Below are 18,329 nucleotides of genomic sequence, written 5' to 3' on the forward strand. Positions count from 1 at the left end.
CAGCAGGACATAACCATAAGATTCAGTGCTGTCATCTTTTGGGAGACCAAGAAAAGCACCAACAACTTAAACCTAGCAGACCTTCATTCTGTTTAATTAAACATTTTATTAGAAAAACTATGTACTTATGTATAAGTCATATTGAAAAAGTCCAAGAATACAGCTGTGTTGTGAATGCGAGCCAAGAATGGGGATCTTGGTTTTGTGTTTTCCTCATGTCAGCTTAACAGCTTAATTAGCTCTACTCACAATGTTAAATACTCTCAGACTGAGAATTAACTCAGCCTTTTGTAACATTCAGAGCAGTAGATGAATTTTTTCACTCAGTTAATTAGATACTTCTTTCCAGTGTAGCAAAAGGACACCAAAATAATGACTGTGTTTACTAAACTAACTGTTACACTAAAGAGGTTAACACAAATGCCAGCAGGCACACTTGTTTGTTTTTAGAATTGGTTGTAGTCTGTTTCATGCAATCACAAACAGGCCTTGTGAGAAAAACCAAGGGTCATAATGCACTGGTCCTAAAATCATGATTTCACACTTGAATAAAATCCATGTTTTCACAGTCCAAACTCACAAGTGCCTTGGGAAATATAAACCTCCAGCTTGCAGAGGAGAAGTGAGAAGGACTGGGCCTTATCTTCCCAGGGAAAACTGCTCCACAGCCACCAGTGGGAGAACACTGATGTTTGCTAGACTTAGGCTTTTTATTGGAACAAGAATTTTAACAGAAATTGAAGACTATTTTAAAGGAAAAAACCTCCCCATTTCCTCTCTAGCATATCTTCAGCATAAAGTAAATGAATCCTTGTCTCCAACTGGCTCAGAACAGTTTGATTACTCATGAAATGCTTTACCTTCACCTTGGTATGAACCAGAGGGTAGAAAATTACCTTATGTATTTCTTCTTATTGTCACATTATAAATACCAAGGATTTACTTTCCTCTGTACCCTCCACCCTCAGCTTACGTTAACCTATTAAAAACCGAAACTAGCCAGAAAATTGTAAGTCAAAAACTTCAGTACATCAAAAAACCTGACACATAGGATCTGTGTGGTTTTTATTTTTCAGCTATGACTTGTACTTCTTCCCAGATACTGTTGGTTATATAAATGACATTATATAAATACTGAAAGAAAATGAAGAAACACACCTGGAATAACAAACAATCAAACCCATGCACTAGCAAAAGGAAAAAGATCTTCTGTTGATCCAAAGGTAGTTAAATGCACCGTGTGTTTTACAGCCTAGACTGTGAATGAAATCTAACACTAGGCTTCTTCAGACTAACTCACAGACTCTCATGCCAACAACATGCCTTCAGGAGCCCACCATCACACAGGTCTTGCAAAGCCTCACCCCCATGTAGAGCTTTTCACTCCAGGAAAGATGCTTGGTGACAGGAGAGTTTGGATACTGCACGGAATTTAATACAACTTCATTAAAGGAAATTAAGCCAGTTTGGTGCACCCGAGACTGAACTGGCATTCTTGAGAGGCACGAAGGAGGTTACAGCACAGCAAACTGCACACTGTTAATCTCCTTTCCTTCCCCAACACCTCTGTGTGCCTCACCCAAGCTCTTCCAATGGCCAAGCTCTCTGCTCTTAAACATCTATGGAAGGAATTGTGAAAACAAATTGATCTCAGTCTGCTTTTGTTCTTTATCCTTTTCAGAGACGTGCTAACAGGACCTGTAACAGACACCAGTCATGCTAGCATTTCTCATGAGGTGTTTTCTCAAAAAGTCCCTCTAGGCAATGTTTTCCCTGTTGAAAGGGATTATTTCTGTAACATGTAAAAGCTGGTTTTTGTAGCACATCATCTGTCTCACCCACATGAAACCAGATCATTACGCAGGATTTAAGAGTATACAGATGAAGAGGTGATACTGCAGTCAAGAAAAGATATTAAGAAAAGCAGTGAAGCTCACTCCAAGACAGTGATTCTGCATTAGAAATTAAAGGTTTTATAATGAAGTGTACTGAGGAACAACTTCATTTGCAGAAAAAAATATCAGGAGAAACACAATATATACATTATTTTCTAAATACATTTTTAGCTTGCAAAAGCTCAGCAGTTTCAGTAATGGCTGGTACACAGTAGGATAGGTATCCTTTCCAAGTCCAGGGAGGGCTAGGGAATCTGACATCTTAACACTAGGCAGTTTATGGCAAATAGTAACTTTAGGAAGAATGGCAGGCTGAAGTTTTTAACAATATCCTTTTTCCACACAAATACTAAACCTCTTCTTCAGATGTGGAGCATTATTTATTGCTCTTTAAGGGAGGAAAAGGAAAGGAAGGAAGTGGGAAAAAATTGGGTCTCTCATTCTCACTGGGCTCCAAAACAGGTAAATAATTCTCTATTTCTTTCAAGAAGTTTCTTCTGAGATCCCCACTGTACTCTGGCAAATACACATATAGTGCCTCATTAAAGCATCAGCTCATATACTTAAAACACAGCCTTGTGTCTGTTTTCTATCACCTGCATGACCAGATCATTACAGTAATGCTCAGTTCATGTCAACCAGCTTCCAAAACACATGCCTGTGTCTATGAAAGTCCTTAGCACTCCTCAATTGCTTGTGGTTATTATTCAAGAGTAAGAGTGGAAACACTGCAATTACTCACTCAAAGCAGGAGCACTTTGTGGGTAGCTCCATAGACTTTTAATGGATTTTACTCTGCAGTCCAAGCAGGAAAAGAGAAAGTTCTTGTTAGCTCAACTCCTGTGCTGCAAGCCTGCTGGAAAGGATGTCCCTCCAGCACTAGAAGTTAATTTAGCTGCTTCTGTTACTATTCAACCCCTGGACTCCCTTCTGAGGCTGCCAACACAAATACCACCTGTGAAGGCCATTCTCATAAACTTGTTCCATGCAAAGGGATTTGAAATGTCTGGCTCAGCTCATCAGGGAACACGTGGCAGCCCAAAAGCTCCAATAACCAACACAGAGAGGAAGGTTCTTCTTGCCCACAGTGTCCATATCAGATAGCACATCTTCACCATGTTGCTGTGTTCAAATTTGTATAGGATTCATGCCATTTTTCATGTGATGAGCGTAAGCTCACACATAAGAGCATTTATGCAGTCCAGCTGAATCAAGTTGGAATCAGTGGACTTGTATGAATACTGCTAAAAATTATTGCTAGAATCAGTTTTCAGTTACTACAGCAACAACATTAAGTAAATCCCTTGGCAATATGCAAGGAAATAAGCAAAGATGCCTGGATTTCTTTATTTAGGGACATTAACTGTGGCCTACACAAGATAACAGAACCAACTGAACTTTTCCACATCTCACATATTCCCTTAATGGCTAATATGCTAAACTAAAAGCTAGCAGCAGCAGCTTCAGGTTATGAGTTGATCAAATGTTACTGAAATTCAACTGTCAGGCTCCAAAACAAAACAACCTCATCTGTTCATACCCCACATGTTTGTCCTTAAACAAGACAGACTTACCACATAGCCGCTGCTGCCCAAATTAATGGAGCGTGAAAAAAGACCAACTTTTACAATAGTTAAGGTTCCACAAATGCTTGAAAGAGAAAGCATTAAGTTTACTTAGAGATGAATCTGGAGGCTGATTTCACAGAACTTCATCCTATAGCTTCACATGTGCTGTGGAGCAGTATTCACATTAGTTGCTTTACTGCTTTTATTAAGCAAGGAAATATAAAAGAGAAACACCTAAAGCAGACCACTGCTGTCTCACTGAATATGACACATGCCATTACACTGCACTGGAGTTCATAAAACCACTGACAGGATTAGAAATTTAGAATTTAGATCAGTGTCTTTGAGACAAGAAGGTGGTAGTAAGAACACAATCAGCAACAACCATCCAACATAACATCAGGTATATTTTTAAACTATCCTAACACCATCCTTATTCCTCTCCACACAACTTCATTGATCTGTTAAACGTAGATTAATTAGCATCCACCAGAAATGCATTTTTCATTTGGCAGCCAACAGAGAAGACAAAAGAAAAAGACACTATCTCCCCTTGCTTCCCTGTCCCAAACCCTGGCACAAGTCAGAAACAGAGAGGAAAGGAGGGAGGGAGAGATGGTGTGAGCATAAAGGGAAATACAGAGCTCAACGGAGCTACAGCCTGGGCAGCCCCACCACGACAGAAAAGCAGCTCTATACCTGCAGCAGCTTCTTTCACTTGGAAGTCCTGCCCATCCACAAAATGCAATGAAGCACACTAAGGGCTGAACTTCACCATTAGCAAGCTTTTACAAACAAGCCAGTTCCCTCGTCCTAGGAAGGAAAAGGTGGGGGCAGCTCTCTGAACATTTGGACTAGGCAGATGCGTTGGCAGCCAAGACTTGAAATTAAGCTGTTGGCCAGTTTACATCTTATTAGAGCGCCTCTCTTTTCCAATCTAACAGCAGGTGTTGGCTGAGTCTAATTACACCCACAGTTTATACAACACATGGTAGCATACTCAGGAGCTTCAGCTCTGAATGCACACACATGGGTCAATGGTGCTGGCACTTTCCATCAGTGCCACGAGGCATTCTTGCTTTGTTCTATTACAGAAATATTTACTGGAACTAATTTCCCAGTTTGGATTGATTAAAGATACAGAGGTCTGGGAACATGTATTTATTGTTCCCAAACAGCTTTGAAAGAGGACCTGGGGCTGTACTGACTGCCACACAAACAGGCAGACTCACATGGGATCATCTTTTCTTTACCATCCTGCATTCTGAGTTTGGTTATAACAACAAAAAGTTCCTGAGCAATGCACAAGTTGAAACACCATGAAAGGTTCACATTTCCCACCCACAAAACTGTCTCATTTCAGTGGATTTTGAAATTCAGCCACTGAACCTGTTTTCTGAGGCCTGAAACGAGGTAGACACGTTCTCAGCTTGGCACAGCTTGGCGTGGCATCTAGGCCCAGTGCTGTTTTTGTTTTGGGGCAGGTGGGTGTCAAAATGCATTAAAAAGGCTGATTATGGAAAAAACAAACCTTTAGTTTTAGTTTGAACTGAAGATCTACTCAGGCAGCCAGCATGCTGGTGCCATGGGCAATAGGAAGGCAACCATTTAATCTGTTATTTTCCAAGCTGTCAAATGAGATGGAGACACTGAATGATATTAGGAAACAACATTCATACAAGCTGGCCCTTTATGAATGTTACAGGCACTCGGAGAGGAGGGGAGCACATCCACTTCACCAGCCAGTGTATTCAGAGGCAAAGGAAGACCCAGGGGAAGTGGGAGAGAGCTGGAGCTGAAGAAAAAGAACAGCAGCAATGCAAGAAAGGTAGACTGCACCTGAGAGCTGTTTTGAAAACTCAGTCAAGTTCGGGGAGCATGAAAGGCTGCAAGCCCTTGGGAATGAAGCATGCACAAATTTAAACAAATTGGTGTAATAGCAGGATACAGCAGCTTGCAGATGTTGCCAGTGCAGTCACAGCAATGACACAATTGCTACATGCAAAGCTGACTAAAAGAGGCACAGAATACGCCTTGCATTGCACTCAAACCTAAAATCCATCTTCACAGGGGAACTGAATTTTTAACTGCATAAGCTGGGGCAAAGCATGGAGCAAGAACTGCCTCATTTTGGCACAGACTCCATAACCTTGCACAGTGTTTAGTAACACTCCTGCAATTAATGTGGTAGTTAATGCTGAAGGTAAAACCTTTTTTTATTCCCATGAAAAATCTTTAAGACTCCTACTGGGCCAAGCCCAAAGACTTGAAAGTTTTTAAAGGAACAAAACAAAGAACATCTACTGAAAATTAAAGTTTTCTATTTCTTTCAGATCAAAAATGCAAAGGGGATTAAAGTTGGAATTTGATCACCTCCAAGTTGAGTACCTCAGTGATGGATCTTGTTGCTATTTGTTTCAGGCTGAGAACAGAAATTCAGTCCTGTAAATTTGAGAAACCCTTCCCCAGCAACAGAATAATGGCACTAGAAGTACCCTGGTTTCAAATAAACTCGGCCTTATCAGACTAATCTCTCACGGACAGAATTCCCATGGGTATCTACTGACCAATGTGTATTACACCTTTAAAAGCACTTCTGTAAGTCATTGAAGTAAAAAAATGTGTCTCTACGAGTAAGTTGCTGAAACCTGCAGCGTTAAATTACTTAAAAACTAATAAAGGTATTAGAAATAGCAGAACTTTCTACTGTATGTAAAAGTGAAGACCCATCCTTTGATCACCCTCCCTGTACTCCAGAAATTTCACTGCTTTAGTTGCAGAAGCCTGTTTATATTCAACTAACTGAGAAGTCATTCCCAGAACATCCATTAAAAGGGGCCAAAGCAGTTTTGGGCCTTTCCCTTCACTTTCCGCACGGAAAAGCCACTGCTGTAGCAGCTGACTGCATCAGAAAGATCAGGCTTCACATTGTTTTGGCTGCTGCCCTACCATGTCATACCTGTTTCTGTCTCAGACAGAAAAAAAGCATAAAACTCTGCTACTCACAATCAGACAAGACACAACTGCTCTTGCCTCGTGTGAATTGCTTAAGCAGTTAAGTTTTCTCTTTAAAACTTGTGAGATGTTACCGTCAGTGGACAGAGCTCAAGAATGAGCAGCAAGGAAAAAAAAGCCCTTGCCACAAATGGAAAGCTATGTTACACAGAGGCTTCTCTTCCGTAACTAAGCACTTCAAAAAACAGGAAGTATCATTATACCAGGAACACGTGGCTAACAAACAATCTGTTTCCACTTGGCACGGCATGCAAAACTGCAGTGAGCAGTACCTTACTTCAGACAGCTTACACAAAGTCAAAAGCCATGAAGACAAAGAAAATAGAGGTAACACTCAGACTGACCTTTTAAAAACATTCATCTGAGGTGTGTTGGACATCCTTCCATTCCACTGCATTCACGTGAGCCATTTAAGGTGTGCCTTCTGATGGATTTTTTCATGGAGACTTTTTGTTTGTTTTTTTAAGTTCCATATTCACCACTATCCAACAGCACAGTGTCTTTCTGGTAAATAGTTTGATATCTGGCAAACTGATCATCACTACTGATGTCAAGAAAATCCTATTTAACTTCATCCAGTATATTAAGTTTCTAGTGAAATTCCTGAGAAACATCTTTCTCTATCAACGCCCCACATTTGTTGTGACACCTGCATAATTTCACTTGATTAAATTCTCCCTTTACAGTTTACAGAAGGTTTGCACAGGCAAGGGTTCACTCTGCAGCACATGTCCATCCAAAAACTGTATCTACTTTCCAAGTATTTTGCCTATAAATTGAAAAATAAAAAATCATTATCAGTGGCTTGGACATTCTTTGCTGTTTTCACATCAAGTCCCTGAACTGACTTTGTGGATTTTCAAGCCAAGGCCCACAAAGCCAAGCATGAAAGGACTTGGTGCTTCACAGCCTTCCCTCAGCAAGACTGAGAGGGCTGCTCTTAAAAATCAAAGCAAAATCTACTGAGAAGCTGTTTCACTTGCTGTGCAGCTCCTCAGTATTTACACAACAGCTGGTTCTTGTTTCTTTCCAGAGACAAGGACCAGAGTGGATACTCTGATCTCCCCGACTGAAAATGCTCTAGGCAGCAAGGAGAGATCACAGTTCTTGTGATGCAGTTCTCAAGTGCACATACAATTAGGTTTTTACCCTCCACACAGAAATGTTATCCACTCCCTTTTAACTTATAAAAAACCATGATGCTCAATCTTTAATCATATTCAATACTAATATTGAAGGATTTTTCCCTGACAGGCTAAGATACAAATCATGTAATTATCATAGTAATTTCTATTTACATTCATTAGAAGCTAATTTTAATTTAAAAATGCAACTGTAATTAGTCAAGATTTCCTATTAATGCTACTAAATGGATTTATCGGTCGATGAAATTTTTACACAAATTGCATTATATGGGAAGCACTGAACCTAGCAAGAGACACAAAGAATAATCAAGAGGGGCTTCTACAGGTATGTTAACCAAAAAAGAAAGGTCAAAAAAGGTATACCCACCCCAATAAACAACACTGGTAAACTGTTAACAACAGATCAGGAGAAGACAGAGGTACTCAACCTGTTGGCCTCAGTCTTCAGGGGCAACCTCTCTTCCCACACCTCTCCAGTGGAGGGACAGCAGGATGGGGACTGGGGGAGCAAAGTCCCTCCCACTGTAAATAAAGATCGGGTTTGTGACCACTGAGGAACCTGAATGCACGTGTCTGTGGGACCTGATGAGAGCCTTCCCAGAGCCCTGAGGGAATTGGCTGCTGTAGGTGCCAACTTGAGACAGGGCAGGAAGGAGGCCCCGGGGAGCTACTGAGCTGTCAGCCCCACCTCTGTGCCTGGGAATATCATGGCACAGATCCTCCTGGAAGCTGTGCTAAGGCACATGGAGGACAGGGAGGTGATTCAGGACAGCCAGCATGGCTTCACCAAGGGCAAACCCATGGCCTTCTGTGATGGAGTGACATCATCAGTAAACAAGGGAGGGTTATAGACGTCATTGATTTGGGCTTCTGCAAAGCCTTTAACATGGTTCCCCACATCCTTCCCTCTAAACTGGAGAGAGATGGATTTGATGGGTAGACTGTTAGGTAGATAAGGAATTGGCTGGACTGTCACATCCAGAGAGTAGTGGTCAAGGGCCCAGAGTCCCAATAGACATCAGTGACAAGAGGCTGAAAGTGGATGATCTTTAAGGTCCCTTCCAACCCAGGTCACTCTATGATTCATTCTGTAATTATTCCAGAAAGTAACACTTTAAAATATATTCTGTTTGTACATCAGAGAACATCTTTCCCTTACAGACAAAACAGGGACCTGTACTTAAGATTGCAGCTGCCACTTAACTCGCTTTCAGTCAACGACAAATTCAAATGCCTCATCTAAGACTGACATTTTTGCCCTTCAGTCTCCTGTCCCATCCCAGGGCCTGTCTAAGATACTGGGAGCCACAGTGTATTCAGTGGAATACTTTCCAGCATTACTTGAGCTGAACAGTTAAGAGCTTATAAAGAACTTGAGGATAAAAATTGCATGGCAAAATGTTCAGGATGGGATATAAACGGAAACAGCAGATCATTGTCAGCTTTCAGGCATACACCAAGTGTTTCCTGAAGGCTAATTCATAGCTTTTCAAGGTCTCTCTGCTACACACACCTCAAACTCAAGTCCATAAACCAAGCTGAGTCTCAACAACATTAAAGAGGTAACTAAAATGCTGCTCAGACTGGACGAGCTTGTCCATTCTTGTTCATTTGCAACCTAATACAAATGATGCTCCATCAGTACAGGTTACCAAGCTTTCCTCCCACCTCCTCAATAACACGAGGAGAGTGAGACAGCAAAACTGCAGAAAGGAGACAATGCTTCAAATCTCCCTTCTGCTGCTCACAAAACCACAGAAAAAACATGACGTCTCATGAGCAGGCATTGACTTCCCCCTCCCATCTTCAGTCAAGAGCGTGTCAACCCTGACATAGCTGGAGAAGCTAAGCTAGGAGAGAAGAAAGGAAGAAATGAATTTTCATGGGCTGCATTTAAACAACAGCTGTACTGTAGAACAGGGAATGCTAAATTCTGATTTCTTTCAGCTGCCCCCATTTCAAGCTTGGAGAGTTGACCTTCAGGTCTAGCATAATACCAGCATCCTACAGCACAAAACAGTAAAAAGAATTAACAAAGCAAAATCCAGTATCACTTCCAAGCAGCAGAGATAGCACAGATTTATCAGAAATCAGATTTTATTCCTTCACATGGCTTGCTCACTTACTTGTTAGATTTTTTTTTCCCTGTGGAATTAACTAGATTATTGCTATCCATACACACATCAGTAAACAGAAACGCCATCTTTGCCAGATCCTGAGAGATATTTCAGGGATATCAGAGCAAAAGGTAAATGCTAATTTATTGATAAAACATTACAAGGGAAAGATTCATGTGTTTGACGATAACAATCAATCAATGACAATTCACTGACCTTGACTGTAAGACTAACAGCTGTGCACTGCTTTTTCTTCTGTTGTTCTTCACTAGCTCTGTGTGCCTATAGGCACAGGCTGGCAGAGGCAATTCCCCACAGTCACACTGACAGCTGAAGACTTTTAAATTTAATAGCCTTGATGCCAAGGAGATGTACACAGACTAAAGCCTATGTGGTAGCTATCTCTATTATGAGCAGGAAATGAGCCTGCTTCAGGAATTCCAAAGCATTTACTGATGGTTGAAACACAAAATGTTCCTCCTTCTCTTTACTCCCATTATACACAGTCACTTGGAGAATAAAGTCTGCCAGATCATATTTTTCTGAAATTCAGCTCCATTCACATCTCCCTAACTTTCAAAAATACAAACACCATGGCATAATATCTGTTCTTGACTGAACAGAAGCCAAGACCAAATGTTAAGCAGACTGGTGCTCAGGATACCCACTGAATTTGCACCAGAAACTGGATTCTGCTTTTCTCTAACTCATATTAACATGAATATGAGCTATGAACATAAGGTCACTGCTTGTCTTGTCCTCTCCTACTGTCGTTCTTCCACCGTCTATAAATATATATATACACAAGGTGTGCAATTAGAATGTTCCTCAGTATGAGCAATCACTGCTCTGCCTCCCTCCAAACACAACCAACCAGAAAGCAAAATAAAACCTAAAATCTGATTTGGAAAAAAAACCTCATTAAGTTTCTTCCATTGTATTATTGTCTAAAAGAATTACTGCACATCTGTGAATTGTACAGACTGTACAAGCCAGTAGTAAACAAAGAGGTATTTATCCTAAATATAGATCCAATATAACAATATATGCTTGCCATTTCCTAATATCCCTGTGCACTGAAAATTCGCAGTATCAGAGGAGTTCTTTGCTTTAGCTCTCCACAGCAAGAACAACAGGGTTTCCAGAAGGTCATAGTGATTTTCTTGTCAAAGTTAATGCAGCAAACCCTTCAATGTAATGGGAAAAAAATAGTTCTGTTATGGCACTGAACCTGGGACATATTTCAGGCACTGACACTTACGCAGTTTGTTTCAGAAACATTTCAAAAGCTACACCAAGGTAAGATATTGACTGATCTTAATTTGGACAGGCCCATTAATTTTCCAAACCCACTGGCATATTTTAAGTTATACTTCTCTCAGCACTTTTCCAACCCCATTTTGTATTTCTAAGTGTCCTTATGAACTTGCTCGAGACTGAAGTGGAAAATTCAAATAAGCTCTTAGTTATTTCACAAACTGCTACCCTAACCTATCACAAGTATCAGATCAGAATCACCACCTCCATTTCACAAAAGGGAAGTAGCAAAGTCAGTAGGATATTCTGAAGCCATCCCACAGGTCAGTAGCAGATGGACAAGAAGATAAATTGGGCTCTGAGCTGTAGAAAGTTCCATGAAACATAGCATTGTGCCACCTCTCAAAAAAGCCATGAAGTCTTTGCATGCAAACATTCTGGCAGAGATCAAGTGCTAGAAAGCAGAGTTATATTCTGGAAACCCAGGATCTGGCCCACAAACATTTTAGTTTGATGGCTGCTTTTTACACTCTTGATTAACAAAATATATACAGTGGAAGATATGCTGAATTTCCCAAAAATTATTAACTATTTCATACTCAAAGCAGTCATCCTATCATATAATTTGTGTAAATAAGCAGTGTGTTATTTGATTAACCTATCAAATAATAACTATCTGAGATAATTTTATGGGAAACAGCTACCAAGGCAGTGAAATAGGTACTTAGAAATTAATTCACAATTTGGAAACCATTACCTCAAGACTGAATACTTTTCTTAACATGTGCACCATAATGCAAGCTGTAAAGCTCGGCCAAGTGTCATGACCTGTTCCATACAGGAAACTGGATTAGATGGGTTTTACATCTCTGAGAACTCCCTGTGAAATTCCATACAAAAGGTAGACCACCAGAAATTTCATAGCCATAAAAAATACGGCTGTGATGATCACATTTTAGTACCTGCACAGAAGTAACTCCCAGATGTCAAAGCCTTTTTCTAACATCACAAACATCTGGAAAATCATTAATACATGAGACTATCATACTCCTGTAGATGCTAGCAGGAGACCCTAAGAGGCTCAGGCCTGCCCTGACCCAAGAGGCAGCACTACTTAACTCTACTCCTATGGCACTCTGGGGATAGGCAGCCCTGAAGCATGCTAGTGAAAAAGCTAAATAGATAGGAGGAGAAATGAGGATTAAGGAGCACTAAATCGCCACAACAGAACCAGGCAGACAGACACCAGTCTGTTCCATATTACAGATGGCAATGTATTCAGGCTAGGGTGTTATTTGGGAAGACACAAAGCAGGGATACTCTGCATAGTAAGCAGAAAAAAACAACAACAAACCAAAAAAACCCACAAGCAGTATCTTTTCAAATACAGCTTATGCATCTGCCTCAGTCAAGGGCATCTGACTGATGACTTTTGCTACTTCCTGCATACTTCTTTCCCTTTAAAATGCAGAAATGAGAAAACCTGACCTGAGAAAGGAAGTTTTAGAAATGAGCCTGATGGGGAAACCACACTAACTGCCAGGGCCTGACTCAGTGTAATCAAAATCCCAAATGCAACACTGAGTCAGTGACAGAGGTGGAGAAGTTCAGTGCTTCACACACCAGACAATTCTGCTTGCATTAACTTACTTTACTCCCTGACCTCCCATCCTGTCTCCTCCTTACACTTACCAAGGGCTTGGTTTCATCTTCATCTTTGAAATAGTAGAGCTGGTCCCCCTTGAGGACAAACCAGCGCGTGTGCCAGGTCTTGACGAAGCCCCCCTGCTTCCGCAGCCACCCACACTTGATAGCAATGTGCCGCCCTTGGCTCAGGGCAGGAGTCTCTGAAGAGCCATTGTGTTCTTCCATACTGGGAATGGGCAACTCTCCTGTTGGGCAAACAAGAGGAAAAGGTAAAATAATTAGATTATTATCCAGGCAGTAACTTGCTCCTTTCAACACAGCTGTAAAAGAAACATGCCTTGACTACAAAAGTGTGTTAGAAAAGCATTTGCCATCGGCCTGCTTGTTCTCATACCAGCACCCCATCAGCTGAGAGAATTACTACTCACCTATAAAATACTAAAATAATAATGAACTGCTAAAAAGCAGGCAAGAGGCAAAAGCTCTGTTCAACTGCTGCGCAAGACATTTTGACCAGCACTGAAGAAGACATCAGCTGTTTCTAGAGGTGAGTTCTGCTGGATTACAGGCAGTAACAAGGAGTGAACTTACAGTACTTCCTCATACTAAGGAAAGCAGCTGACTACTGGAGGTCCCCATTTACAATTCCTTGGCAGGCTTGGGACTTTCAGGGAAATGTTAAAAAAGCCTCTGCTTCACCAAAGCTTAATTTTACCCCACCAGACAAGCAGGCTTTTTTTGTTATTGTTGTTGTTCATTTTACTGAAGTCTACTTAAAGGAACGGTGACAGTAAATGCAAGAATAGCTGCACATCACCTCACACAAGCAAGCCCTGACTGAAGTGAGTCTGTGCCCAGACATTTGTTATATACATCTGGCAAATCATGAAGAATTTTGGCCCATCTTAAGGCAACAAGAACTGTGTCAAAACTAGAGCTGAACTGTAAATTTCATGTGGCATTTTGGCCTTATTAAAACTATACCTTCTAACCATTTCTGGACAGTCATGACTCTTACTGATGGATTTTGTACATATAATCACGTAGTAATGTGCTTAACCTTCATGGTCAAAAAGCTTTTCTTGATCCCTTATTAAGTCTAGAGCACAAACACAGGCTTTTGAGTTGCAAGTTTTGGTATTTCCAGTCAAAATCCAAATCAAACCAAAACCTACATGTGCCAAAGAGTTTATACCTAAACAGAATAAAATGTGACTTTGACCACAAACACAGCAGTGTGCAAAATCAATGGTGAAATTTCACTGTCAGTAAGTGCTTGAAGAAAAGTATGTTTCTCTTCTTTCCAGACTACCACTGGCAATCTTTCTTGCCTCATCAGAAGCTTGCACAGCTGTTAGGGCCCAGAAAAGCTGGCTTCATAGGTAGTGTTTTGTTTCCAAACACCAGGTTGGGAAAAGAATGGAATATTCTTGACACTGCAGGCAGCAGACATCTCTGACTAAGGATATCTAGACTGAAACTTCGTGTCCTGATTTGGCAAAGTAGGTTGGTGAGTCCAAGCCTTGCACTCCTGCTCTGGTCCCCTACACAGCAACAATACCTTTACTGAACATAGTGAATGGGCATTGGGATTGCAAAGGGATGTACTCAGTTTCTAAGGCAGACTAGAAATGCAGATAACACTCATTTGACAGATGAAAGCATCCCTCTGACAATTAATCCAAGTACTTTGTCTGGATAGTGTTACATCACCATAAAATAAATCACAATACAAGAAGAAATCAATAGATTGCAGCCAGAAGTGTTTTTCAGCCCTTTTTTCCTTTGGCTCCCTTCTTCCTACTGCTCACACATCCTCCTTTGGAACAACTTCTCCAGCTTCCATCTCTGTTGTGTGTTTACAGTTTTTTCTTTTAATACCCACACACAGTCTCGTTGTCATGTCCCTGATTTGGGCTGGATCCTGGAATCTGATTGCCATGATTACAACTCCTCGCTGCCCTGTGCCACTGAGGTTAACAGGTCTCAACACAAGCACTGAGGTTTCAGCAGAGTACGAACTGCAGGATCAAAATTTCAATCACTTGGTATTCTTCTCAGAGAAAGGCAATCTTTCTCCTGCATCTTTAGGGTTCACCTAGAGTCACCCAGAACACTTGTACTGTGAGATTTACTTGGGCAAAGTGTCCCCACAAAACATACAAATGTGTCTGGCTTTCTGAGCAGATAAAGATTTTTTGTGTGTGTCTGTCTGTGGTTACAGTTGCGAGAACAACAATGAACCAGATGACAAGTCCTCAGACCACACAAAAGGAAACGCACCCAACTCATAATTGGCATTTTCTGATTACGAGCGGGAATCTCTTGGATGCTGCTGGTTTTTGGGTGGACCTAAGTAGATACCAAGAAGCTGCCCTCCAACTCACACCCTTAGAAAGTGAATTAGCAAGTATTTTACAGAAAGCATTGTAAACAGCAGGTAAATTACTGGAACTGAAAAAAGGAACAAAATCATTACCCGTAGGCTACCCTGTGCTCCTTGCTGCACAACTGCTGAGCTCATCAGTTCATCTCTGCTGCCTGGGCGAGCCTCAAGGAAGAGTTTAAGTACAGTATCTGTATGTATCACTGCAGTGCTGAAGACATTGGGTCCCTATTACACTTGGACCATAAACAAGAATCTAAATACCAAAGTCAAAAACAATTAGCTGCTTGGATGAAAGACTATTTTTTATTTTGTTTCACAAAGTCACATGCCAATGGTGCTGACACCAGTATACGAAGTATATGGATTTTATCTCGCCAAGGAAAAGTGTTAGTACATCCCCATCTTTTTGTCTGATGTCTATCAAACTATTTCTGCAACACTAAAACAAATGAGGTGTAGGAGAGATGATAGTTCTACTGCTCTACAGGGTAAGATCTCCTTTAAAGCAGTAGTATATCCTTGGACATGCTCTGTACAAAAAAAGCTGTATTATTTCATTCATTAGTGATTTAATTCTCTTCAGCAGTTAAAAATTCAGCCACCTAACTTGTTTGCATTTGGTCCTGAGATAAAGTGTATTTGTTGTTTTCATATATCCTTCCCTTCCAATGTCTGCCTACTACAAACCAGACTTGGAATCAGAAATTCCAGCAGCTGGCTCACTTTCACACTGCTTGTTTTTACAGCTGTTTCAACACTAAGATCATAAAAATAAATTGCAGAAATATCAGGGTGCTGGCACTGATGCAGAGAACAGTGAGGTGCAAACAGTATGTAAACAACACATGACAAAGTGTGGAATTATATCAACATACTCCAAGTCCTCTCGGCCTCATAAGACAAGGCAGAAAGCCATGCATTTTCAAGCACTGAATGAGAATATTCCTCAAACTCATCTTCTCAACAGGAAACACAACTTGTACTTGCTGCCAGAGTCAACTCTACTGACTTGGCCAGCCTCCAGTTTAGGTAATGACCAGAACTTAATAAATTCTATACAATATATTCATTTGGGGCTGCCTGTGGGCTCATTCTCCTGGGCCTGTCTGGACATCAGGAGTGCAAAGCAAACAAAATGAGAAATGTTCCCTGACACATTGGCTCTGCATCAACATCTCCTGGTCCATGGAGACCATCAACATTTACCACTGCTGGCCTCAATCCAACCTGTTTCTGCTCCCGTAAAGCCACTTGCCTCTCTCACTGCTCTGTCTAGAAGGCAGCTAACTGCACTTAGGCTCTCCTTGCCAATGTGGAAGGTCTGTGCCGGTGGCAGGCACAGAAAGCAGGGAAGTGTTTCTCCTCAGCTACCACTCACTCAATACTTGAATTATGGAATTGGGCAGCTCCCCCAGATCCCAGCATTTTGCCAGGAAATAGTCAGAGAAACTCATTAAAGCACACAAAGCCAGTTACAAGAATAGTCATAGGACTGCATGAAGATGATCTGTTTGGCAAGAAACCCCAGTGGTCTGCAGTCAGTGTTTTTCTTCTCACTGAAATTTCTCATGGCCAAGATAGCACATTTCAAGCATCCAAAACATCAGCAGAGGTCACTTGCAGTAATTATTCATCTTTGCCACTGCTCAAATGCTGTTCTTTACAGCCTAATGTCACCCAGCACAAAATGGATAAATGTGGGAGGCCACCAGAGTGCCTGCTGCCCCGGAACCGTACCCCTTCAGCCTGCCACACCACCGAATTCTCTTGCCCTCACAAAAGGGCAGGCACACACAACACTGCACAGACATGTTGTCTTTTCCATGTCAGGCACATGGACAGATAGCTAGTAAAAGGCAGCAATTCTGCAGCAACAATTGGCTTGGTTATTGATGAATGCATCTGCCAAATATGTGTGCGCACACACGCACACGCAGAATTCCTAACAGTCTTTGTGACACAATGGTTCTCTATAAAATCAGATTAATACTTCCACACTTATATCACTTTCCAAGTGACATCTAATTCTGGGTTCCCTTCTACTTATTTATGATGAGCTATACAGAGCTTAAGTGCCTGAGTTTAAGATTATCAGTGTCTCTCAGGTACAGAGTTCCTGCCTCTGACCAGCAAGTTTCCTTTTATTTAATTTTGATTTAGTCTTGCTGAGTAGCAACTTCTTAAAACCATTTAGTATGTGAAAACATTGTCAGCATTCATTTTCTATTAAGATGTCTCAAGACACCTGAATCTCTGCTGCAACCGAGGAGTGAGTTTGTAAGCAATTGCTCCAGGAAGCAGAAGACTGGCCTATTTCCCACCATCAGGGTACTTCAAATCAGTTGCTACTCATCTCTTGTGTCAAAAGGATATTGCACATAGAAGGAAAAACACGTCAAAGAGGTAAAAGCATACTTAATAAGAAAGCTAACTTTCTGTTTGTGCGTAGCAACCATTTTTACACTGCATGTAGCAAGTCTCGGTTTCTGTCACTGCAAGAAGAGATTTTACAGCATTCCAGTCTTGCTCTTTTCCAAAACCTGCAGCAGTGCACTTGCCAGTAGCTTTCCTCCACAAACTTTTAGAACAGACATTATACATTTATCCAAAAGGTTTTCCAAGACATCTGAGAAATCTCCTGTACTACTGGCAGTAATGTTCCTAGGCACAGATCATAATCTGGCTGTTCTGCATTCCTCACCCTCGCTTTTGTCCTAACAGGGACAGCCTGGATATATTTTGCTTGAAAGAATTTTAATTCCAAGGCCTAAATAATTACTCCTTAGGTAAAACAAAAAATTTGTGAGAGGTGTTCTCACCAGTAAGACTGTAGCAGATGAGATTCACTGCCTGGTGAAGCCATTGGAAAGACTTCCATTACTTTTGCAATATATTTTGGGATCAGTTCGAAAACCAAGACCCAATAATTTTGCCAGAAAATTGAGGCCCTTAGTCAAATACAACTCTTTAGTACCTGATTTGCATTTTCATGTCAGAACCATCTAACAGATATTCTTAGACCAGCCAAACCTCTACAAGTCTTCTGTTTTCTTATAGGAATTCAAGCACAGCTATAAACAGCCCAGCTAGAACGGGACTAGAGGATTTAGAAGACATTCCATTTCTTGTGAATTACAACAGGAATTAGTTAACAAGTTCGGTCAGGCACTTTTGAAAACATCCACTTCTGCATGTGTATATTTCTTTCCTGTGATTGTGACTAGTGGTAGTAAAACATGTACACTAGTTTTGTAAAAGCAAAGCAACTGCAGCAGTTCTGTTACTGCAGCATCACA

General features: G+C 41.0%; 1 protein-coding gene across 1 annotated transcript in view; it reads right to left on the reverse strand.

Annotated features, from left to right (window-relative positions):
* ARHGAP24 (Rho GTPase activating protein 24) overlaps positions 1-12,889 on the reverse strand; it is a 154,879-nt gene extending 141,990 nt beyond the window's left edge. The window contains 1 exon segment of the mRNA XM_008641286.2: positions 12,690-12,889. Coding sequence (XP_008639508.1) covers positions 12,690-12,869 — 180 coding nt within the window. The 5' untranslated portion in view covers positions 12,870-12,889.
* Positions 12,890-18,329: the final 5,440 nt, after the last annotated feature.

The sequence above is a fragment of the Corvus brachyrhynchos genome, unplaced genomic scaffold (assembly GCF_000691975.1).
Source record: "Corvus brachyrhynchos isolate BGI_N302 unplaced genomic scaffold, ASM69197v1 scaffold229, whole genome shotgun sequence".
Lineage (NCBI taxonomy): Eukaryota > Metazoa > Chordata > Aves > Passeriformes > Corvidae > Corvus > Corvus brachyrhynchos.